Source organism: Myzus persicae, unplaced genomic scaffold, assembly GCF_001856785.1.
Source record: "Myzus persicae strain clone G006 unplaced genomic scaffold, MPER_G0061.0, whole genome shotgun sequence".
Classification (NCBI taxonomy): domain Eukaryota; kingdom Metazoa; phylum Arthropoda; class Insecta; order Hemiptera; family Aphididae; genus Myzus; species Myzus persicae.
The window spans coordinates 221,390-246,584 of NW_019104189.1; the positions used below are offsets into that span (position 1 = coordinate 221,390).

Below are 25,195 nucleotides of genomic sequence, written 5' to 3' on the forward strand. Positions count from 1 at the left end.
GTACATATAATATATAATAATTCCTTTGAATATTGTTATCCATTTTTTTATACTTTGATCATATTATTATTATCATAGTCCATAGATTTAAATATAAATATTTTTAGTACCCATTGTAAGACTTCTATATCGCAAGGTATGTTATTATTATATTATAATTATACAGAGGACATTTTTTTATGTTATTATGTATTGTTATTCCGGACAAGACTTAAACTTTATACTTTTTAACATAGAATGTGTAACCTTAACTGTCAGAAGTAATTAAAAAAAACAGATTAAAATAAAACCCCCTAATACGGGGGACACTTTGAGTAAATACTTATTATACTTTTATAGTTTTTATCCGTTGAACTATTCTATACTTAAAATAAAAATTATAATTTACTATCTAAAAATATTATTTGGTACAATTTACGCCAATATAAATGATAAGGAACACATTGTTAACAGTTAACACCATGGACTATTGAATATACATACAACATATAAATCAATTCTACCAGTCATTTGTGTCAATTTAGATTTTCATTTACTTTTCTAACAAGTATGCATAATGTGTATATAAAATATAATAGTTAATAATAATATATGAATATGAAAAATTATAGACAGCGATTTTATTGTGAATATTCCTTATAATTAACCTAACCATACACAGCCATATATAGGGTGGCATACACCACATATTACTAGAAGGATTTATTATGATTTTAACAGTCTTTTAATTTATATAATTATGTTTTATTCCATGATATTTCAAATTTTTTGTTTTCTGTTTAAATCATGTTTAAAGTGGCAATAGTTTTTTATAACTTCGAGTAGTATGTATTTGTATGTTTGCAGTTCGTTTTTCCATGGTAATATTGTTTGTTCAAGGCGAAATGTCCCACTCAGGAGACACTGATTTACCGTATCACACATTACGGTGATTACACACTCATTGTCCGCCTATTTGCGGCTCACACAAAAATATTTACTCCAAAACTGCGATTTATCATAATTGGATTGCAGAAGCGACGTAAAAATTCGGTATCTAAAGATTGTAGTACATTGAACCATTGTAATCTAACAAACGATAAAGTATTTTTATACTCGATACCTTATCCGTATGAAAATTTAAATTTAGATTTTGCGAAAAAAAAATTTACCTTATTATTTAATATACTTATGTACATCTTTATAAGAATTGTGCTATGAAAATAATATCCTACATTAAGTCCCTCCGCTTTTCTATGCAACGCACCAATTATAGTTATCGATGGGAACTTCAAAACAGAATGATTCAGCTACAGCCTCAGCAGTAGACGTTCAATTGGAAATTTTGGCATCAGAATCCTTTACAGGTGTAACTGCTTCTTGTTTATTAATTGATCCTCGTATTGTAGAATATACGAAATATATACCTAATAATATACCTTATACTAGAGAAGCAAGAAAACTGGTATAATTATAATTTAGAATTAATTTAAAAGAATAAAAAAAATGTATTTAATAATTTGTATTCTTTACTCGAAATATTATTTTGGTAAAGTTCGATGAAAAAAAAATGTTGCAGGTGTGTATACACGGTAAATGTTTTTGTGTGACCCACAAATATAGGTGGACAATGAGTGTGTAATCACTGTAATGTGTGATACGGTAAATCTGTGTCCTCTGAGCGGGACATTCCGGCTTGAACAAAAAATTTTACCGTGGAAAAACGAACTGTGAACAATGAACATACAAATGCATATACTACTACTTCGTTTTTGAGATTTACATCTGGAAGTGGTGAATCGGAAATCTGGAGGTACGTGTCTGGTATTTTTGTGTACGTATAGGTACCTATACACAAAACATTTAGAGCTAAATTCAAATGTTTAGTGACCATAGTTGTCATTCCACACTTGCCAGTCATATCAGGACACTAGATGATCTGTATGGACTTCATCTCGAGTGTAATTATCTCGTTAGTTTGACTTAACATTAAATCGGTGTAAAAACAATTAAATTGTGTGTCTGTTTTTAAATAGTTAAAGGAGGTAATAAAACCTATGTTTGTATGGAAAATTAGTATTTCGCTTTCGAAATAAACTATAAATTAAGTAATTCGTGAGTGCCTGTAACTTAACCGTTCACATTCCTATATAGCGAGTTGACAATACACCATACACGAGTAGGCTCTCGTGAGCTAGGAGCCTATCTATTGTGGGTAATCCTGTTTACGCCACTAACAAGTAACAATAGCTTACTATTTCAGATTGTATATAACATTATATACTGTTGCTGATAAGGAAATTGCGATTAGAACTCAGAAATAAAAGTGTAAGGTAATTCGGGAGCACCGTAGCTACAAACGAATTTCTGCCATTTTATAAAATAGCACTGTAAGGCCGCAATATACATTTTTTTGCAGTAAAATTATTCAACTCATTTTGTAACTATTCAATTGTAGTAGTAAAACTCTTAAAGTATAGTAGTAAACTATCGAAATTGTGTTCAAACAATTTGCCAAAATAACTATTAGTAAAATGTCTGCAGTTAATTTAGTAATTTTTGCAAGGGGAAATTATTTCAAGGGATAATCTTGTTAAATTAAAAAATTAAAAAAAAATTAACTTAACTAGTTGATACCCATCTTTATTATGTGTTTCTATGTACATAAAATCATTATAGTTTAAAAGAAATTATAATCAAATCAAATTTGAAAATTAAAAGCTAAAATAATACATAAATAGGTAGGTATAAAAAATTAAAATTCAGAGTCATTTAATTTCTTAATAACTTATTTTTGTTTGAGAATGTTGATCTGAATATTGTTGAATTCCAAAACACGGAGGATGAAATATATATTAGGGGGTTGTAATTGTCTTTGGTTTTTCTTTTTTTATCCTCATTAATATTAGTATGACACCCAAGCACGCTGAAAAATTGAAAAAAATATTATTCATATATTTGGTATAATATTGGCCATACTAAATAAAATAAAATATATTATTAGTTTTCTTACAAAAATTAAACATAGCCAATGTCATATAGGGCAACTCGCAACCGATCCTATCCAATACGGGTATGATTAAATTTCCGAAAACAACTCCAATTCTACCGAACATTATGACCATGTTTACCGCCATACCTCTGAAAAACAAATTTTAATTTATGGTTGTTAAATGTTTTATTTTATAAAAGTATTACAGTAATACCATTTAAGTATTAATGTAATTGTAATGGAGTTTTCACCAAGATATATCGGAACATAATATTATTATTTATTGTTGACTATTTACCAAATACGTATAGGTAACATGATTTATGATTTAGATACCTAAATAGGTATAATGTTATCATATTTGTTAAAGTTAAGAGTGATTCCAGAGCTAGAAAAGCTTCGTACTTTAAAATATTTCAAAATATTATTTTGTGACCATAATAATTTATTCACGTATATTTTCAGTATATTGTTTTTATTTTATTAAAGAATGTTTTATGGACAATTTGGGTACATGAGTTAAATACAATTCATTGTATATAGTCACTAAAATATTAAAATGACAAAATATATGAAATAACATTTTTACGAAGAAATAGTAGTCTGTAATTACAGCAAAATCTTCTTGTAATAAATGAAAGTTTCTTTATTAGGTTTGATAACATTTAAATACTGGATATATGATTATTGTGTGTACAATATTGATGTCCATGCGTGTATAAAGAATCAATAACATTACGTGCGAAAAAATTGTAATCGTAAAATATCATTTTATAAGTGTTCTAAATATATATACCGACTAAATTGTACACAATTTACTTTTAGTTGTTTTTTACACATTAATTATTTAATTCAACGTTTACCTTAGTGTGGTAGGAACAGCCGAAGCCATAATACTAATTACTAGCGTAGTATTGATGTTCATTATGCCTACATACATAGCCGAAAAGATTAAGGTGACGATACCATTTGTCCATGGAAATATTGAAATACCAACTCCACCCAATATTGAAAAAAATACTGAAAATCAATTAATATGTTACTATGTTAGTTGAGCGATACTTTTTTATTTCATGCATAATTAAACATACATTGTAAGACAGAAACATTTACATCTCATTATAAAGTGATAAATTATAATTACTATTGTTAAAAATAACTCCTTGACCATTTATGATTTAGTAATTATAATAGTGTGCACCGAATTATATAAAAATCGTTTGTAATGGTCTAATGCAATATTTAAAATAAATTGAATTCTGTATAATATAATATTTGGTATTTATATATTATACTGTATATCACTTACTATATATATGATTTTTATCCATGTATTTTGTAATGTATATGGCGACCCAAAACATACCGAAAACTGCTGATCCGACAATCATGGATTTGATGTAGATTTCTGGATCAACTAGAGCGAGAGTCTAAAATGTTCAGTTATTTTTTGTATTTAATGATAAAAAAATAAAACAAACTATAACTACTGAAGTTACCCCTCTACAATCTGCTGTGTAAGTAACATTAGTTGAAGTTCTAGATTTGCATACTGACTGGTCGCCTTTAGCTGCAATAATTGTTGCGTACATATTTGGCAGTCTTAATCGAAAGGTGTTCAATCTACGTATTGTATTGAATCGAGGCGTTAGTAAGCGATATGTTAATACACAAAAATAAGTTCGTCTAACTACCAAAACTTAAAATTGCACCTATTACAATTTTGGAAACTCGGGTTCAAATTGAGTGCTAGATACACGGATTTTAAAAGCGTATCGTAAATAAATATAAATATATAATACATAAACTGTAATGGTATAATAATAAAATAATGTTGATATTTAATAATAATAATAAGGATTAGTATCCTATTTTCTATTGTCTGAACAATTTAAACTCACGTTAACATTGTCATGAATAACAACATGAATGTCAATGACGACGGTCTTAAATATGGTTTCAAAAAGAAAGGTTTTATTTGAACCCATCCTTTTTTTATAAACTTTGAAACAGTCATTGATGGCATAGACTTTAATGACTGTTCTTCTGATATTTCTGATCTTAAAATGCTAATCTAAATAATATCATATTAATATTTTTACATTTGTGTAAAATACGGTATGTAGAATACTTACGGGATACGATTCTGGTGGATTGCCTGTATTTTGTGAATATATTTTTCGAAACACTTGTAGAGCTTCTTTATGGCGACCGACGGCCATTAGGAACTTTGGACTTTCGTCCATAGAATAAACTAAGAATGCTGCTAGGAAAACCATGACTGAACAAGTCATCAAGAATACTCTCCAATTATCAATAATTAGATTTCCATTAAAGAATTGAAAATTTATATCCATTGGAATTAAAAAATACGCCACAACTAAACAAGCAGTAATAAATTGCTTATTAGTTAATAAATATTTTTGCAAGAAAAAAACAATTTAATAAACAAAAAACACGTACGAGGTTGCAAAACAAAAGCGAACGACGAAAATCCTCCTGCGTACAATACGATTTTATCTCGATGATCTTTATCATAGAATTCAGACAAAAAAGTAAACGCGAGAGAGTATGGACCACATGTTCTGAAAAATAATTTGATGCTTTTAATTAGTGGCGTAGCCAGGATTATACTAGACAAAGACTGACAATTTGTTGCATACAGAAGGTTTAACTAAGATCTATCATACGGGTGGATGTTGAAGCCATGGATATATAACTTGTTAGACTTTTGCAGAAACTTTCATACAACTTGCAATCTTAATACATGGTTAGATATTAGTGTATTATTTCACAGGTAAAAACGGTCATTTTCCTGAAATTTTAGTGTGGGCTGAAGCCCCCCAACCTCTCTGGCTACGACAATGAACTTAATATTATAATTTAGTTCGGAGATGGGCAAGTGACAACTGCATCTCACATGCCTACTCATTTTAGCTGGCCTAAGCTACGAAAAAAGTTATTCAAAGGACAATTCAAGCGTGTGCCTTTAAAGTGTCAAAAAGTGGCATATGCATTTTAAGTTGCCCATCATTTCAGGTATAATGTGTGGTGTGCTATACTTCACCTGACGAAGTAAGTTAATATGTATACTCACGCGACTCCACAGAAGAACTTGAGAACAACTAACACCCAAAATCTTTGAACGAGACCCGAAAGAAACTCCATAATTCCACTCAACAGTATGCCATAGAATAATAATTTTTGTCTTCCCAGCGTATCAATGAGAAAACCCCATACAAAAGCACTCGAAACCATACCTGCGAAAAAAAATACGCTACAATGTCAAAAATACATGTTTAAAATAATATATACAGTATAGGTACACTGTACATAGCCCGACATATAACTATATATGATATATCAGTAACGACCGATCTCCGCGACAATGTACCACATCAAGACTGTACAAGTCTTGCGGTGCTGATTTGAGAACTTGCCTACGTAAACAGCTCCGAACAGCGAGCCCTCTTCCAGAGGCGTCAAATCGAAGTAACATCTTACCGCCGGCAATATAAACGACGGTGAAGTGGTACAGAACAACGAAGTCAGTGTCAAAGGTATGTACAACACGAGCATTCTTTTATTGTAAATACCATAACCTAAAATGCACGTGTAGAAAAAAACCGATAAAATTAATTAGTTACCTAAATAGGTACTTACACATATTAAACGAGTGTTATAATATGTTATGTATTGATAGTTTCCACCACAACACAATTCCACCAAAATCAAAAAACGTACGAATCCCATTTCCATCAAAAAAAATGTCTTACTTTAGTATACACACATGGTCGTTTATGCATGTTTCCCAAATAATATTTGGTAGAAACATATTTTCACCAGAATGGCAAAATATATTTTTGAAAAAACAGGAATCGTATTTTTTTGTTTTCAGCAGAAAAGGGCTATGCGTAAATCAGGGAACTGGGATTTTGGCGAATTAAACAATTTAATTTCAGCTAATAAGTAATAAGTGCAAAGTGATTATTTTAACCATTTTTGCTTAGAGGACATGATACCCGCATGTGTTGTATCCGTCTTACAAAATATATCTTGTACATTTTATTCTATGAAGATCACTTTTAGCATTTAAAAATTACGGTGAATGAACCTCTTATAAAATTTAAAGGTAAGATTATTATGTAAAGCCCCGCGTAAGCTTTTTTTTAAATATTATAATTTTAATTATGACTTTTTAAAAAGGTCCTTTTTTGAAACTGTACATTTAAAAATGATCATGACTTACTTAAAAATAATAATATCAACAAGAGGCTGCTTAAAGGCCCTAGACAATAATCTTACCTTTAAATTTTATAAGAGGTCAATTCACTCTAATTTTTAAGCTTATAGTTTAAGCGTGGTCTCAGCGTAAAATGTGGTATGTTAAGTATTTGTAAGACGGCGACAACACATGCGGGTATCACGTCCTCTTAAGCTTTATTCAAATTCTGATTTTTGGAAATTTCAATATAATATTGAAAGACAACGTTTAGAAGTTTGACCTTTTATATCAACATAAGATAAGGATAGATTAGGTATTGTGGCAGCACAAATGAATAGTTTGTTGATTTTTAAATGATTTTTCTTATTTCGTTATGAATTTTGAGCTCTTATATATTCAAAAATGTAATTCGACTATTCTCCTTAGTAGACGCATAAAGAATAATAACTCATAACTTTCCTTATCTTGGTTCATATTAACACTTTGCCCTTTGCTAATATTCTTGTTTAAATGTTGAACAATTATAATTAATTAACCGTTTGTTCGCTTTTAAATGTATGTACTAACAAAATTCCAAGAAATTAATTATATTAGATTATTAATAAGTAATAATATTAACTATGGTACCATACAAAAATTAAAAATTAAATTATATTATTTTCTACAAACGACTAGGAGAAATAGTTGAATAAATGTAAATTAAAAATTGTTTCTAAAAATTAAAAACCTTAATATTTTCAGTAATATTCACTGATGTTATATCATGTAAATTGTTGAACTTAAAATATAATATTATAATACAGATCTTACCTGTATGGCTAATGGCTGTTTCGAAATCCGCCGGTGTAGCCTCAATTTTATTGATATCATCATTTGTCCCTACAACCATTTAAACAGCTTAAATATTTATTTAAATAATATTATTGTAAATTTATATTGCTTATTTATTATGAACCCGAAATGGTTTCTACTTGGTTTTACTAAGACGAGTATTGTTCTGGAAGAGTCTAGACGATGTGCTATATATTATATGCAAAATTAAACTAATTTGCAAACATAATAATTTCTAGTTAACATTAGGCACACGTCATAGTAAATCAATTATCTTGTACGAATCTTAGTCAAGTTTTTGTTTTGGTTGTACGTATAATTAGGTAATTGCAGGGTCACGTACATAATCATGAAACATTGTTCGGTAATGGTTTTAGTAACCTGTCATTTCTATATGTCTTGTTATATACCTACTTAAGAATAATATATGCAATTGAAATCCAGTTAAGTATATATTAAATGTTTTTTACTCATTAAATTGTATATTAAAGCGATTTGATTAAACTATAAATGAATGCATGTACCTACCTGCTTCCCAAATAACTAATAGTTAATTCTTAAAGTATCGAATATCCATATCATATATTCATATTGAATTATTCTTATAGCATTAGATTTTTAGCAATTCTTTAGCTATTATTTTTAGCAGATAATTCAAAATTATAAATTAACGATATGTTTATTTAAGTACGCATGATTAACAAGTCATATTCATACAGTATGAACATTGAACATTTGAAACGCTTTATTTTGTTTAGAGTTATTTAAATAATATACTTACATAATGTACAAACTAACATGGCTTATGAATAAACATGATAATGAATTATAATTTGTTTAGGTACATCCATTTTCAAAAAATGTACTCATTCATGAAACGGTTACCCTATACACAATAAATATAATATATATAAAGAAATTAGCACTTTCTGATCAGCTTTTGTGATGTTCTAATGTATATAACTGTTTTTACCTATTAATTATAATACACGCTGACAGTAGGTACTATATAGAAGGCAATTTTATATATTTATCAAAGCGAGGATATTTTTATAATAAATCTCATGAACTGAGAATTTTTACACGAAATAAAAAGTTTTTAATTAATTTTATGTAAATGATTTTGTAAACCAAAACAAACTAATATTAATTTTCTACCATTTAAAAATTAAATTTTTTTATTGATAACTAGTGTATTGGTTCACTATTGAATTAAATATCATGCAAAATATGTACCTAAAACAATATGCTTAAGCATTGCGTAAATTCATGTTAATAAATGTAAATGTTATAAGTATTTTTAATTTACATACATAGGTATTGCATATCTAAATTTGAATATTTATTTTTAATTTTTAATATTATCTAACTTTTCCAGCCACGACCATCTATTAGTAGGTAGGTAGGTACATAAATACCTAATACATCATATTATATTTAGCTTATAATATATATATTAAATGTTTGTAACACAATTTTGTTTAGGTTGAAGTATGATAGTTAACAAAGTTAACCTCTCTTAAAATAATATTGTATGGTTAAGACACTCAAAAAGTATTGAATAGAACAGAAAATACCAGTGTCATTGCCATTAGTGACCTATATTAGTGTATGTAATCAAAATCAAACATAATAAAAATATAATAGATATATGTACAATAATATATGGGTTTGATCGATAAACAGGTTTTTATTTTACTTTACCATATTTAATTAATCTATTGATGATTATCTACAATTTTAATTTTGTTGAAACTGTATACCAACACATTTTACGAATATTGATGAAATGTTATAAGAAGATTATTTTCTATAGGTGAGAACCTAATAAATAAATTGTGTATAATATTTTACAAATTAAATAGTAGTTATATTTAGGCGAGGAAAATATGCAGTGGATACCTATTGTAAGAGAAATGGATGGGAAACTGTAACACCATATTAATATTTAAAAACAAAATTTGATACATTTTCTTACATATTTATTCAGAGTTGGGCTGACAAATTAATGTAGTTTGATGTGGTTGTTAACCACCATTTGTGATTTGTTTGTTGTTTTGTATGCTTACTGCTTAGAACTATATTATATCGATTCGTGTATAAAATGAATATGAATATAGGTAACCAACAATTTGGATTTCGTTGTTTGTGTATGGATTTTTTGTTCATAGTCTGGTCTGTTGTTATTTTTTTTTTTAAATATTTTATTTTTAAGTATTCGTACATCATGACAATATAAAATACATTTAGTCCACCATTACTTATATTATAATTTTCTATACAAGGTTAAATTATCAAAATAATACGGCTAATTTAATACAAATCTATTCACGATATTCCGTGATGGGTACTCAAGTATATTAACTTATAAAAAAGTAAAATGTGATCTTTTGCCAAAAATGAAATGTCAACTGAGATCAGCCTACAGAAAATACTAGTATGATATAAATACATAAGAGAAACTACCATCTTTAGAAATAGATGCCCCCTTATCCTTCACCCAGAGTAGTTTTTTCGTTCGGATAGGTTATTAAATTCAAATCTATAAGCGAGTAATTAAAAAATGTAGTAGATCCAGTGTAGTTATCTCATTAATGACGAGGAACCTATATTTAAAACCTTCTATAAAGCAGAGAGAATTCCAGGTATAAATTAAACTGCTAGATTTCGAAAAATTATGTAGTTTGGACCATTGGTTATAGATACAAGGACATACGTTGGAAACAATAATAGACAAGATGAATCTGATAAAATATAGAAAATGCTGAACTACACTTTACTTATGAAATATTCAATTTATAAAAAGAATTTATAATATTATCAATTTAATACTAGCCATTAGGTATTATGCTATAATGCGAAGATATTTAGATATATATAATTATACTTGAAAAAATTGTACATACCTTTTTCGCACTTTTCACCGTCTTCGTGGAATTCATTCCTGTCTTTATTATCATTTTCCAATTGCAAAATCATGATTTGGGTAGTCCTGGCCTCCCAATACACACATAATTATTATAAGCAAATATTTGATTTCCAAGGAATTATTACAATACATTTTTCAAATACCGACCGTATTTACTGTTAAGCAATCTAACAAAAGAGGTTTTTATGTACATTATACTAACATGACAATACATTTATTAATATATATTTAATTTTATCATGATGTGTAGGAAGTGACAGAAATAAGTTTCTAAATTTAAATCATATTTTAATTTTTAATTAATAAATATACAGTACATGGCATTCGGTCGGTACTATTGTAAAAAACAAAAATAATTTACCTACTTGTTTTCAAAAGACATATTTTTACACAACCTAAATTACTGTAGGTATATAGTGGTCATAATAATCACGTGGAGATGCATTAAATCTATAACGAAAAGTCGTCGATCCATTCATCTGTAATCACGACTATATTATTATACTATTATAATATTATAATACTACAGAAGTGTATCATCATCACTGTTCTTTGCAATCTGTTGATATTATAGTAACGTAACGAACCAACCGTTTAACCGAACAATAAATAATTATAAGACCATAATCACTAGTATATCATTACATGTCATGTGACAATACATAAATAACAAACATTCGACGATACCTATATAATATATGTATATATTATTTATAAAATTATCAATCAGAACGTCCAATGACTTAACTTCCAGTTATCGGATCAATATTACGTAATTATAATTAATGTGAGATATTCTAACAACTTCGAAAAATTTTGACATTAAACGCTTTTATTAAAAACCACTATATCATCACAATATCACATATATTATAGTATTATTATCGTATAACTTTATAGGCATATATTTAGATTAGTTTTGTACACAACATCGTAAACATTCAAACTTAATATATAAGCGCAGCACCTCATGCAGCGTCGTCTTATAAACTGAAAAAACCTACAAGCATAATATTATAATATGTGAATTAAAAAACCACTATCGCGTGGTAGGTACCCTACCTACTTCAGAATGAGAGTTATTATAACACATTACACAGGCATCCCCCTTAAACGTATAACATATAATTTAAAAAATATTATACTACATCGTATGATTACAATTATCATCCTAATTATTAAATATAATTTGTAGTCCTTAATTCTTGGTACCTACGACATTAATTTTAAAAAAATGTATATATTTCAATGAAACTTCCTTTGATGAAACTCATGTTGTATGAGAAAATTAATTTCCAGTAATTTCAAAATAGTTATGAATAGTTATGAATAGTCTATTAAAATAAAACATTAAATGCTTTTTGTCAAAATGTTTGTGAAATACTTATTAATTCTAATTTCTACATATACAGTAAAAATAGCCAATAGGTTATAATATTTTACACATAATAAAAAGTTAGTTTTAACAAAATTTAGATTGTAACAGTTAAAATGTTAAGTCTGGCAGAAAACTTATGGTTTTCATTATAATCTCTTATTAGTTATTACAAAATTAGTTAGAATAAAATATTGCTGCGTACAAATGGGGTTCAAGGTCCATCATTAATTTGTTATCGGTTACAACTTAAGAGGATGTCAGCCACATTATTGTTTTCTCTTTCTCTAATCCACGCACAACATAGAAAAACAGTATTCACTGAAAATCCATTTTTGTTTTAGTCCCAGTCTTAGAGTAAAACCACCCATTACAAAAATTATAGAAATAAGTATTTTTGAAGATTTGATATATTAATATATTAAGTCAAATAATAAAAAACACAAAACGATAAGTCGAACCCTTCAAAATATTATTCACTATAATTTTTGTAATAGGTGATTTTGCTCTTAAATTACTCAAAAACCGATTTTACGTGAATGCCTTACATAGTTAGTAGTTACATAATGCTCACACCTATGTCGTTCGTGAGTCAGAAATACAAAACAATTGTGTACTGTCATCTCCTTAAAACAATGCATTTGTTAAGCTAAATGTAAAGCTAATGTATTTCAGGTAATGGTGGGTTAGAAGCCGTTATTTCTATTGGTTGACTTAGAATTAAAAACAGCAACATTCTCGTTAAAAAAAAAAGAAAAAGAAGCATTTTTAAATCTAGAGGTAACGCAAAAATGAACTAGGTCATCTGAACACTCCAATGTTGAAGGTGTTTCATTCAATTGATTTCCAACACAATAACGTTAAAGTTATTGCTAGTATAACAGGCTGACCAAGTAGAAAAGGCCAATAAATTTACTAAGCAAATAGGAAAATAAATGGTTTTTTCGTGTACAGCAGCATGGATTCAGTGTTTTAAAAATGCATAATACCGTGTTGTACAAAATAAATGGTGAGGATGCTAATTATAATCTAATATGTATACTGTATAGCCATGTAGGTTTGTGAAGATCGACCAACGAAACAGTTGCTACCTGTGGTTTGCAATATTTACTCAGATGACGAAGTAGGCACTCAATTGCACTCAATGATGGTCTCTATAAATAAGACCAGTTAGGCCCAAAAAATATTAATCTTGCCTATGAATATACCAACTGGAACGGGGAATTATATACGAATTATTCAAGTAAACTACTCAGATAGTACCTATGATGTATATTTAGTGAACATTATTGTTTTTATATTATAATACAATTAAATGTAGACACCATTATATGAACAACTAAATGTTTTAATACGGATACGAATAAGGATAATCCTGCAATTCAGCCAAATTAATATTATACACACGGCACAACTGACGATGAAATAATTTTTCCGCCTCGCTGATGCTGATTTTTATTTACATTATTAAAAAAAAAAATTTTAAAGCAACATAAGTCATGGGGCATGGCCATGGTATATCACCCTTGCCCTATTTTCCTTCCATTTTACCTGTACCTATCTGAGCCGATAAGTACTGCATAGTGCATTGTCTCCATTTTCAGTACAAAACTAATTTAGTTGAGCGGCTTCAAAAACGTAATACAATTTTTAATATTGGTTTAACACTAAAATACGAGACCACGCGTTTACATAAACCATGACAGAGTTATTGGATAAGACGATTTTCAATAGTTTGTTATTGTTACATATAAAGTTATTTATCATTCCCATAATTTTTTTATTCTTTTTTCAGTATATTATAATAACACTACCTAGGTACTATTCTATTCTAATGCGAGTGTTATGAACCTTAATTTCTCGATAAATTGATCAAATAATATAACAATTCACAATACATTTTATAAATTATAATATTGAATTAAATAAATTCAAATGATTACGATTATACTTTTTGTTAAATTATTTAATTGTCTCACTGTCTCGCATATATTTTACTTTTCTAGTGAAAAAATAATGAGCCAGTCAAAATGTATATCTACTTCACATTGCCTAAATTAACATCTAAAATTATTATATGGGTAATAATAGGTTCAAGTAATTTCAGTTTGTAATTATGAGTTTGTTGTGGGTTCACATTTTTTCTATTTACCGCCAAGGTCTAAAATTCACGCTGTATAGTAAAACGTCCTTAAGATGTCCAATGTTGGCCAATTATTATAATTTATAAGGGGCTAAATTAAAGCTATTTTTATCATAGTAATACAATGCGATAACTATTAAAAATTACAATGTATGAATAGGGTGGCCAACTCATTGTCACCTGGATATATTTTTAAATTGTTTTTATTTTTATAACCCATCAATTATTTTAATAACTAAATTCTACAAGTCGTACCTATTCAACTCCGAAAACCTTTATTGGATTTTAAATAATAGAAAAAAAATGTCTGTAAGCATTTTGGTTTTAAGACTTTATGATTGTTCAGATTTTTTCTATTGGCTTCCAACTTAAATGATTAAAACGCAGGTAAGTAGTAAAACAATTTCTTAATATGCGGTTATCGCATCAAATTTTGTAAGAAAAAATATTTTGAAGTAGTATAACTCTGTATAACAATATAATATTTTAATATATTGAAAGATTCTTAATGACTTTAATTAAAAATAAAAATAATTATTATTTATTAAATAAATAGCTGTGTACTGAATAAATTATTAAATTAATATAATTGTATCTAGTAACTTATAATAATCATTACATTGATAATAATTATTTAATGTTAACAATTTTAAAGATATGAGTTTAGAGTTTTCATTATGTTGTAGATTTGAATGTTTCGTATTTTTAATATTTATATTATTACTTAGTAGTTAGTATCATATAATTCCAGTTCCCTGGCATATTAATATAGGCACAAAAGGCACACTATTACTTGTATGTTCATTTTTTTTACAAAATAAACTTTTCAATTCCATTATTATTGAGTACTAATTTTTTTTTTAATGTAATATAATGATATTAAAATAATATTATATTATACAGACCATAGGGTAATTTTCCAAGCATGCATGCCCCATTTTTTCTTTTACTAACTAATTTAATCAAATCGGATTTTTGAAATTTCCAAGCTTACTTACTTAAGGATCATATTTTTAAATACTTAGATTTTCATACAATTTGGGGAGTACACTGTGCCAATACCAAAAATGTTTTTCTGTGAATTGTTAAGCAAATGACATTGTTGGAAATATTGACGTCGGTACCTATCTAAATAAAATTTCGAACGAATAGTTTGTGAGTTATTTAACTTTGTGTATTCATGATAATATTCTAATGGTCGTACAAAAATACAAAATGTAGCTATGTGTTTTTTTTTAGTCGAGTTATTAGCATACTCCGATAAGTTTTACGAATAATAAAATAGAAGCTGAATTTTAATTACTATGATTTCGAGTCAGTGGCAGAGCGGACTTTTTTGTGTAAGAGACAACTAGACAAGACATTTATAGTTGTACTATACACCCACAAATTGTATTTGCTCAGTACCGTGGGAAAAGGTGGGGTCACTAAATAGCCGCATATTACATGACATGATTTTATGGCAAATATATTCTTTTGCAAATTCTTATCTTACGTCAATAAAAATAATATTTTTTCATAATTATATAAATAAGCAGTATTTATAATTTATATTTTTAAAATAATGTTATAAATCTTAGTTGTCAAAAAATATAATTCGTAGAAATTTTAAACTTTTAAAAATAAATAAATAAATAATTTTGCTATTTATTCCACGGACCTATTCACACCGATCTACAGTGCGACAGACGATGTTGTTGTCTCATACTGTTAAACGCTAATAACAGCTAGTAATATAATAATAATAATAATAATTAATATTACACTTACACCTAATAATAACAATAGGAGAGTAGGTTGGTCTATGGTTGGACGTGCGTGGAACCGCATAGCCAACTTTCTTTTTGGACTTCTTTAAATCAGGGTCTATTACGAAGGAATTCAGAGCAAATATATCTTTCTGTATTGCAACTTTGCAATACACAATACGCATATTTAACTTTCACTTCTATTTATAACTATATTTTATTAGCTTGCACGGATTGTGCTTTATAGCCTATTATAGTATTATACGCTGGGTACCTTAATAGGTATTGTTAATACAACCAGTTAAATGTAAAATCTTATTTAGGTATCTTTTGTAAAAATACATTTCTGCACTTATAGATTTTATTAGTAGGTACTGTCAAATTTTAGATAAATACGAAAGACATAGAAACTAGGAGGGTGAAAATATCATAAAAAAAAACTAAGAACCAACAAAATTGATTTTATTAAATAATAGAAAATAGATATATAACATGGATAAACGAAGTACGCCTCTGTAATATGTCATGTAATACATGACGTAGCATATAATATCATCAGTAAAAACTAAAAATAGTTTATTATTTACAATTAAAAAGATTAGTATCATTTCACATCTGTCTTGGGGGTGACATAACACCCCCTTATGGGCACCCTTGTAACTATGTACAATTTAATTCAATTTCCGTATTGAACTATTGAACAGTAAACAGTGTCATAACTCATAAGGCGTAGTTCACTAATAAAGCAGTCTACTTAATTATTTTTTTCAAAATAAAGTTGTATATACATTATAAATAGGTATAGTAGATTCTTATTATGTTGAACTTCAATGTATCAAATTTTTCATGTTCTCAAACTTAATTCAATTCCCTTGAAATAATTATCATTATACAATAAACCTTGATATCTCAAACTTTTTTCTATTCCCCTTGAGTTTCGACATAAAGAGGGCTTACTGTAAATGCGATTTTCAATAAATTAGTTCTCCTATCGTATAACCAATGTTTGGAAAAAACGGATTAATGGAATAAATTCCTTTTAAGAAATGACACATTGAACAAATTTTTTTTTTTTTTAAAAGAACGAGTTTTTTTTCAAGGGAATTAACGACATTTTTCGTTCCTTTCAAGTTCCAATTTGCACAGGTGCGTATATAATTTAAATTAAATTGTTTTTTTCTAGTGTATATATTGCAAAATTAATGATCGTTGCCGAGTATCGAAGTTAATCGTATAATATAATATTAATTTATACTGTTTAGAAAAAAATAAATATATATGAATAAAGGAAAAAATATATTCAATATTATATTATTAAATCAATAAATGTATCTATTTATAAGTATGTATAACTATACAAGTATAGTTAAAAAGTTAAGTACCTACCTAAGTATAATTATGGAAAAAAATTGACGATTAAATAAGAATTTTTATTTTATTTGGAACTAAAAAAGGAACTCCTTCATTTTTCAAAGAAACGACAAAAGAAAGAATTCTTTTTTGTAAGGAACTTGCCAAAATCTACGTACAACTAATACAAAAATAAATTACTATACGTAGTAGCAATATAAAATTTATTAATTTATACCAATAAACTTTACCGATTGACGATAACAACTAAATTTATTATTTTAGTATAGCTTTCTTACTTTGCTAAATATATACTTTTGACTGTCTATTTATCTGAACGATACCAGTTGGCAATAGAGGACTCTATAAACCTGAAGACGTTTCATATACATTCAACAGTAGATGACTAACGAGCCTTATATTTTGACATATTCGTCAACCGTCATTAATTACATCGTTACTATCTACTATTATGTAATTCGTCAAAGTATCATATAATAGTTACCTAGCACAAGAATCAAAATTTTAAAATTTATTTAATTTTCACTCACGGTTGTCATTTACTATTTTACATATTTGTATAAGTAGTAGTAGTAGTAGTAGTAGTAGTAGTAGTAGTAGTAGTAGTAGTAGTAGATAATATAATATAGGCAATATGATAAAAACAAATTTTAAGATAATTTGAACGGACTTCTCCGGCTTTTGGGTAAGAATTCTAAATCGTATTTCTATTAAATTAAATTTAAACAATTTTGATTAAAATCTAATTGAATGAAAATGAATCTCGACGTTCATCATTTTATCACATAATTGCATGGGCACGCTTACTGTATCACTGCCTTGCTGGGCGACCGTTGCCGGTGATTTATAGAAACATTAGAAACGTTTAGTGGCCTATCCACAACGCCGCTTGATCGTAGTTCTAATAGTTCTATACGATTGAAACGTCGAAGGAAAAATTAATTTCGTACAATATCGTTATATTTTTTATCCTATCTGACGGTCAACGAGTAAAACCACTGTGGTAACCCGCGGTGGTACTGACCATTGATGACAACACGTAATAATTAAAAAACGATCTGAACAACGGTCATGGAATGACAATAAAATCGTGCGTCACCGTGCACGACCACTGTTGTCCGCTGCGCAGAAACAATCGCCCAATAAGGCATAAGCGCAGCACGACGTAAATAGTGTTATCTACGACTTGGGTTTCAGACCGTGATTTACGACTGATATCTGATATCCGATGCCACTTGAAAACTTACGGTTTTTGGTTTTAACACAATATTCTGACAATGTCGTTATATCGACATATTAATGAAATACCATGTTATTATGACACAATAGCAATGTTAAAATAATACGGATATAAGCAACACACAATAATTGTGAATGGGCACAAACACACACAGTATACGATACGAATGGTTTTCTAAGGGACACCGACCACGATGAACGATCACACGTTTTTGTTTTATCTCTCTAGTCATCTTTCGGTATTATAATAATAACAGTTGTATGTAACAGTGAGTTGTAAAAATAATAATATAATAAATAACAATAATAGTAATAATATTAATAATAATAATAATAAAATCCAATCGGAACAGATTAGATTAGTCGGTTAAACCGTTGTTATTCGAGGACGTATTTTTGGTGGTAGCAGACTTCTAAAGCATAGTATTCATTGACGTTTCCCCGTCACGGTCACACTAGTCCGTCGTTACGAATCGGCGGTAATGTAAGGTAGGTCTGTTGTTAAAAAATATTATTTCACTATTACCTTATATTATTGCAATTCGGTGCTGCGTTCAGTATTATGGTCGTTTTATTTTGACGAATATCCAAAACTCCCCTCGGGTGTTTGCTTTGAAAATATTGTTGTGAGTGACTTAACGTTTTGCTTTTTATATTTGTTGCAGACGAGCTGTATGCAATGTCGCCATTCGTCGTTGTTACGTCAAGACCGTAACTGTAAATATTACGGACACAATAATATAGTGTAGCTGTTGCATTCAAAACGCTACCATGAGTTCCCTATACTCGACACCTGTAAGTAATATTACTTGTCAATCTTATTGATTATTATTACCCTTATGAAAAATTACCTGACCAATGTCTGTTCTTCACAGATCGGTTTGATCTTTGTTTTTAACCTGATTATTGGGCCGGGTTCACTAACGTTGCCAGCTGTTGTTCAAGAAACTGGATGGCTTTTGAGTGGTATATTTATTGCCACTATGGCGTTTTTAAGGTAATGCAATGCTTTATTATTGTAATGTTTAAAACTGATTGGATAACTTTTAACATCTATTTATTTTGCAGTTACATCACGTTCACATTTGTTATAGAAGCAATAACAATTACAAATTCTATAACACAACTTCGTAAATTGCAAATGATGAAAAGTGTTACCAGGGTATTGAAATCGGTAAACAAAATATTCTGAGCTATAATTTACATTTTTGCTTAGACAACTATCTAAATTATATACGATTGAAGATACTTGTAAAACTTCTGTGCTATATCAGTATATAAAATATATACTTAATAATAAATATTTTTTTAGTGTAAGGACATGATGCCACAAGTTTCATCAGTTAACTATGACAGAATTTCAAATGCTAGTACGGATAGTTATAACAGTGACAATGAAGCACCTATTTTTGACAATCCAGTTTTACCTACAACTAGTATGCAACATACTTAATACAATTATATTTATTAATTTATAATCATACACTACACAGTAGATATATCTTAAGATGATAGACATTTCATTTAAAATTGGACACTATTATAATAAGCATAAATCATAATTAACCATTGAACAAATTCGACATTAATTTTAAGTAATAAAAAGTAACAATTATTTTGCTTTACTTACTTATTTAAGTAAGAAAATGGTTAATATTATTCAATTTCTATCACATTGAAATAGTAATAACTATTTTTATTGTATTATGATAAAAGCAGATTTAAAAACCATATTTTTTTTTAATGAATTACTATCAATGATTTCAAACAGTACGTTTTTTTTCTCTCTTTGACTCACACTCAACCTATTAAATCGGAGGATAGCAATAAAGCTATTTCAAAAGAAGAACCAACTTCTGTGTTGTTAGCTTTAATAATTTTATAAATTGATTTATTATGAAACTTAACATTGTCTGTTTTTGTACATTGAGTTTTTAGGGTATTTACATTTTTATGTCATGTGCGATTTTCTTAATTGCAATATTTTACATACTCATATTTGTACAAACATTTAAATATAGCAAAAAACCCAACATAAACAATCATTGATAATGGTGTCTTAAATTAAGTTTCATAATGAGTCAATTCACTCTAATATTAAAGCCAACAACACAAGATTGAGTTCTCCTGGACACACATTTTCTATATTGCATATGGGTTAAAGAGTAAAAACAAACAGTGCACTGGACACTTCTTAATGTTATTAATTATTGTTAAATATTAATACTCATATAAGTTATTATTCCTATAAGTTGTTATTCCTATTAGTCTTATCTATATTTTGTAAGGATTTTTATTTTAAATAAATGATGTACTATTTATTTTTTAGGTTCTTTAATGGATTTCCCACCCGAATCTGTTGAATTACTTTCACTTGATAATAGGATAGAAATGGTACAATATTTTATACTTAAATGCTGTTTTTGTACATTATTTAAATGTTTAATAAATCATTCTTTTAGGGTGAAATGGTAGCAGTACTTCTGCCTCCATTTGCTAAAGTGATGTTTTTTTTTTCCATCAGTGGCTATTTATTTGGTGATTTATCTATTTACTATAAAGCAATTGGACAATCACTTGTAGACTTTACCTGGTAATTTGTCCATTTATTAATTATAAATATTAATTTATAATTAATATATAAATAATTGTTCAATATTATTATGAATTTATTACAACTATTTAGTGATCACAAATCAAATAATAATTCTGCTAATAAGTCAGATTTGTGTTGGGAAAATTCTTCTTACACTAAACATGAGATTTATTTAAGCTATTTGGTATGTATACAATTGTTTAGTAATAATCTTGTCAAAAAAGTTGATGCTAATATTACATTAATTATTTAAAATAGATGCTGTATATCTTAATAATTGGACCGTTCACATTTTTTAATGTCCAAAAGACTAAATACTTACAAGTTGTGGGTTTTTTCATGCGCATCATAGGTAAGTTTTTTTTTTATAATCATAGTTTATATTTTACCCATTTGGTTAATAATACAATACATTTAATTTAATAATTTGTACCAACGTATTTTATTTTATTTTTAGCTATTATTGCAATGGTTGTTCTAGCAACAATACGACTGATTTCCCCAACCCAAAAACATGGATATACACCAGCAGCAAACTTTATTGCTATGCCACAATTAATAGGCGCTTCGATTTATGCGTTTATGTGTCATCATTCTATCCCGTCTGTGATTTCACCAATCAAAAACAAAAACAAAATACTATTAAAAGTGGCAGCTAACTTCTTGTTAGTATACTCATTGTACATGTGCTTGTGTATGACAGGTGTTTTTGCATTCCCAAAAGTTAATGAATTGTATACCATTAATTTCACACCATCACAAGATACTGGACTATTTTATAAACTGATTGATTCAATATTGGTTCTTTTTCCTGTACTTACAATCAGTATTAGTTTTCCAGTTATTACAATTACATTAAGAAATAATATTCAAGTAAGCACAGCATTTATTAATTTTCATTTCTATAAATAGGTTTAAGAGGACTCTAAACACACATACATTTTCAAACGAATAAAGTTAACATGATTTGCTAAGCCTAAATGTGCTATGTAGCATCCTTGCAAGATGGAAACAGTAAATTTTCTTTTAGCACCCTGTTGACGTTAAATATTTAAGGCCTCAAGGGTGTTAAAGTTAGTGCGTTTAGAAAAAAAAATTATCTTACAAGAAAAACTCTCACCACCTGTAAAATAGTTGGATTTTGTTATTAAATTTTTTTTTTTGTTTAAAAGGAGAACATTGTTTAGGTCAGATCAAATCCTGTTTTTCAAAATTATAATTATGGAAGCCAAATTAAGTATTAGTGGTTTTTCTAGCACTATAGTGGAATGAGAATTTTGTCTTTGATCCAACTTGCAAAATGTTCTCCTCATCTTTTGGATAAAAAAAATTATTAATTAGGCATGCGAGTTCTTTCTTTTAAATCATTTTTCTTGATATAAAACTGTATGTCCGCTAAAAAGCATAAAATCAAAGGCGAAAATAGAATTTTTAACAGCTTCTGGGAGAATGATTATTTATTTATTACTAACAAACAAAATAAACCTCAATGTTTAGTTTGTTTCAATATTATTGCAGTATTAAAAGAATATAATTTGAAAAGACATTACATGACAAATCATTCAAAATATAAGTGGATTTTACTAAATTGTCTATTGAAAAACCACATCCTCAAGTATCACATTAAATAATAATTGTAAATATAAATAAATAAAGATAAAAAATAAATGTTAGTAAATTTGAAGGATCTTTTTTTTTACTTTCTCTTATGCACTGCAACCCGCTAGATTTTAAAGTACTTAAAAGTAGACCGCTAGTAACTTTGAGTTGCCCATCCCTGTTCTATAACATAAATTATAAACATGAATTGTGAATTGATTAGAATATATGAAAATGTAATACGATAAACTACTGTATATATAATTTAGTTACATGTTCTAAAATTAATCTATTCTATAATAAAACTTGTTAATTAATCATATTTATTCCCTGAGTAATGTATTTTATATTTTTGTTGTAGGTGATGTTTCTTCCAAGCGATGCTCATTGGATCTGGAAGCGAATAGTTATACCACTATTCTCTTTAGTAACACCTGTGCTACTAGCGGCTTTTGTGACACGTCTTGAAATTTTAGTAAGCATCTAATTCATTAATTATGTTTTAGTTTTAATACGGTATTTTAGAAGTGTTTATTGTAAAGAAGAAATCATACATTTTTACTCTATATTGATGAACATAAATGTATAGATTTTATGCTGGATGAATACCAAACATTCAATATTTATGAAATGGATTCAAGTATTAAATAATTTCTTTGAAAAAAAAAATAAAAAAGTAATAAAAATCTTTTTAGATATTTTTGTTCCCAATCTTTTTTTTTTAAGAATAATTTGGTCTATGCAATAAACCTTGCAATTTAGCTTTTAATTACAATCACATTCATAATATACTGTGCATATACTAATATTAATATTTATAGATTTGTTGTTATTATACATATACATTTTATTTAAATTTAAATTAATTATAACAAGTGAATTTTTGAATGTTTAATGGTTAATTTTAAATGGTTTCATTTAAGTTATTAATTTATATTAAAGAGATTATGGATGCCCCAACCCTCTTTGATTGTGTAATTGGGTAAATATGTAGTAACTAGTAATAGTCATCAAAATATAAAACAATTATTATAAATAAAAATAATTTCATGTATAGGTATAAAGTGTATAACACATAAAATTACTTTTCAGATACATTTAGTCAACAGAAAAAATTTAATGTTCACTTAATTGTTTTATACATAAAAGTTTTACAATTGTTTATAACCAAAACAGTGGGGACTGAGTGACGTTTTTAAATTATAATTTTAAATTTTGCAGGTTTCGATTGTTGCTGTGTATGCTGGTACCGGTATTCAATATGCAACCCCTGCATTATTGGTCATGGCTGCGCGTGCTGAAATTCCACAACAAGTGGCTGCAATTAAAAATGATTATTGCTCACCATTCAAGTCTAAATATTGGCCACTGTGCATTCTGATTTGGACGGTGATATGTGTGACAGTCTTAACCATTTCCTTGATAAGTAAAGAATTCCAATGAAAGGTGGACTCACACTTATTTTAACTTGTCACTCTATATTTTGTTTGTCTATCAATCTAACTTTTATCAAATATGTGCTATGTGCATACCTTTTACTAAAAAGTTTTATTTAAGAGATATTAAGACTATGATTATTTACGTTACGTGAAGTGTACACATAATATTTAACATAGTATAGGTGTTGTTATTACAAATATATATTTTTTCTCAATTACATTTTATATAAAAAAAAAACATAATTAAGTGAAAAAAAAAACAATTGTTTTAATATAACTCATAATTGATGTATACTATGATATGTTTTTATTATTTAACTCAAAACTTTACAACTTATGAGTTATGGTATTGCAAGGTTTTTAATATTTATTAAATAAATTCTTGTAATTTTTTATTCATAACGGTTGCATTTTGTTTTGTCTCCAAGAATACTATTGTGATGATTTCATCAAACCTAATGTATATTATACATACAACTATTGTACAAGCAAAATACATTTTGTGGATTTTAATCATTATTGTTATTACTTTTTATTAACTATTATTCTAAACTCCATTCACAAACTTTGATGTTGACCTGTTTTCATTGAGCAGCAGTCAGGTCATACCAATCTGTCATCCCTACTGAGTACAGAGTCAGCCCTCTGTACACTTGCCATGTAGAATAAAGAGGGTTGAAGAGTGGCTTCAGGGGCAAGCTAAGGGGTTGTGTCACTGGTCTTGATCGG

The 25,195-nt window shown here is 27.9% G+C and overlaps 2 protein-coding genes across 7 annotated transcripts; one reads left to right on the forward strand and one right to left on the reverse strand.

Annotated features, from left to right (window-relative positions):
- Positions 1-2,601: 2,601 nt before the first annotated feature.
- LOC111039770 (synaptic vesicle glycoprotein 2B-like) lies at positions 2,602-11,888 on the reverse strand. Of its 4 annotated transcripts, none has more exons than XM_022323395.1 (13): positions 11,318-11,888; positions 10,934-11,024; positions 8,007-8,075; positions 6,412-6,573; positions 6,069-6,231; positions 5,435-5,556; positions 5,107-5,351; positions 4,873-5,045; positions 4,471-4,594; positions 4,281-4,401; positions 3,835-3,991; positions 2,993-3,120; positions 2,602-2,905 (listed from the first exon to the last, which is right to left on the reverse strand). In XM_022323395.1, the coding sequence occupies exons 2-13, from the start codon at positions 11,004-11,006 to the stop codon at positions 2,835-2,837; spliced, it is 1,608 nt and encodes a 535-aa protein (XP_022179087.1). In that variant the 5' UTR covers positions 11,007-11,024; positions 11,318-11,888; the 3' UTR covers positions 2,602-2,834. The 4 variants fall into 4 exon arrangements, with proteins under 4 accessions (XP_022179087.1, XP_022179083.1, XP_022179086.1 ...); XM_022323391.1 differs by having other exon boundaries at positions 10,934-11,019; positions 11,322-11,887; XM_022323394.1 differs by having other exon boundaries at positions 10,934-11,019; positions 11,318-11,887.
- A 6,864-nt stretch (positions 11,889-18,752) lies between these two features.
- LOC111039763 (transmembrane protein 104 homolog) lies at positions 18,753-24,979 on the forward strand. 3 transcript variants are annotated; one of them, XM_022323382.1, is made up of 13 exons: positions 18,753-19,101; positions 19,186-19,321; positions 19,498-19,627; positions 19,708-19,829; positions 19,901-20,006; positions 20,145-20,268; positions 21,162-21,226; positions 21,295-21,425; positions 21,519-21,612; positions 21,687-21,780; positions 21,886-22,301; positions 23,389-23,502; positions 24,249-24,979. In XM_022323382.1, exons 3-13 carry the CDS (start codon positions 19,604-19,606, stop codon positions 24,468-24,470), a joined length of 1,512 nt encoding a protein of 503 aa, XP_022179074.1. In that variant the 5' UTR covers positions 18,753-19,101; positions 19,186-19,321; positions 19,498-19,603; the 3' UTR covers positions 24,471-24,979. The 3 variants fall into 3 exon arrangements, with proteins under 3 accessions (XP_022179074.1, XP_022179076.1, XP_022179075.1); XM_022323384.1 differs by having other exon boundaries at positions 18,753-19,091; XM_022323383.1 differs by having other exon boundaries at positions 18,753-19,088.
- The last annotated feature ends 216 nt before the right edge of the window (positions 24,980-25,195 follow it).

What these genes read in the sequence shown, in the direction of transcription:
- LOC111039763 (XM_022323382.1), top strand. Translation starts at nt 19,604, where the DNA reads ATGAGTTCCCTATACTCGACACCT. An exon ending in TTTTTTCATGCGCATCATAG is followed by an intron (nt 21,781 to 21,885) that starts GTAAGTTTTTTT and finishes TTTTATTTTTAG; the next exon opens with CTATTATTGCAATGGTTGTT. An exon ending in CATTAAGAAATAATATTCAA is followed by an intron (nt 22,302 to 23,388) that starts GTAAGCACAGCA and finishes TTTTTGTTGTAG; the next exon opens with GTGATGTTTCTTCCAAGCGA.
- LOC111039770 (XM_022323391.1), bottom strand. An exon ending in CGGTGAAAAGTGCGAAAAAG is followed by an intron (nt 8,076 to 10,933) that starts GTATGTACAATT and finishes AAATGGTTGTAG; the next exon opens with GGACAAATGATGATATCAAT. An exon ending in CGCTTTTGTTTTGCAACCTC is followed by an intron (nt 5,352 to 5,434) that starts GTACGTGTTTTT and finishes CTGCTTGTTTAG; the next exon opens with TTGTGGCGTATTTTTTAATT.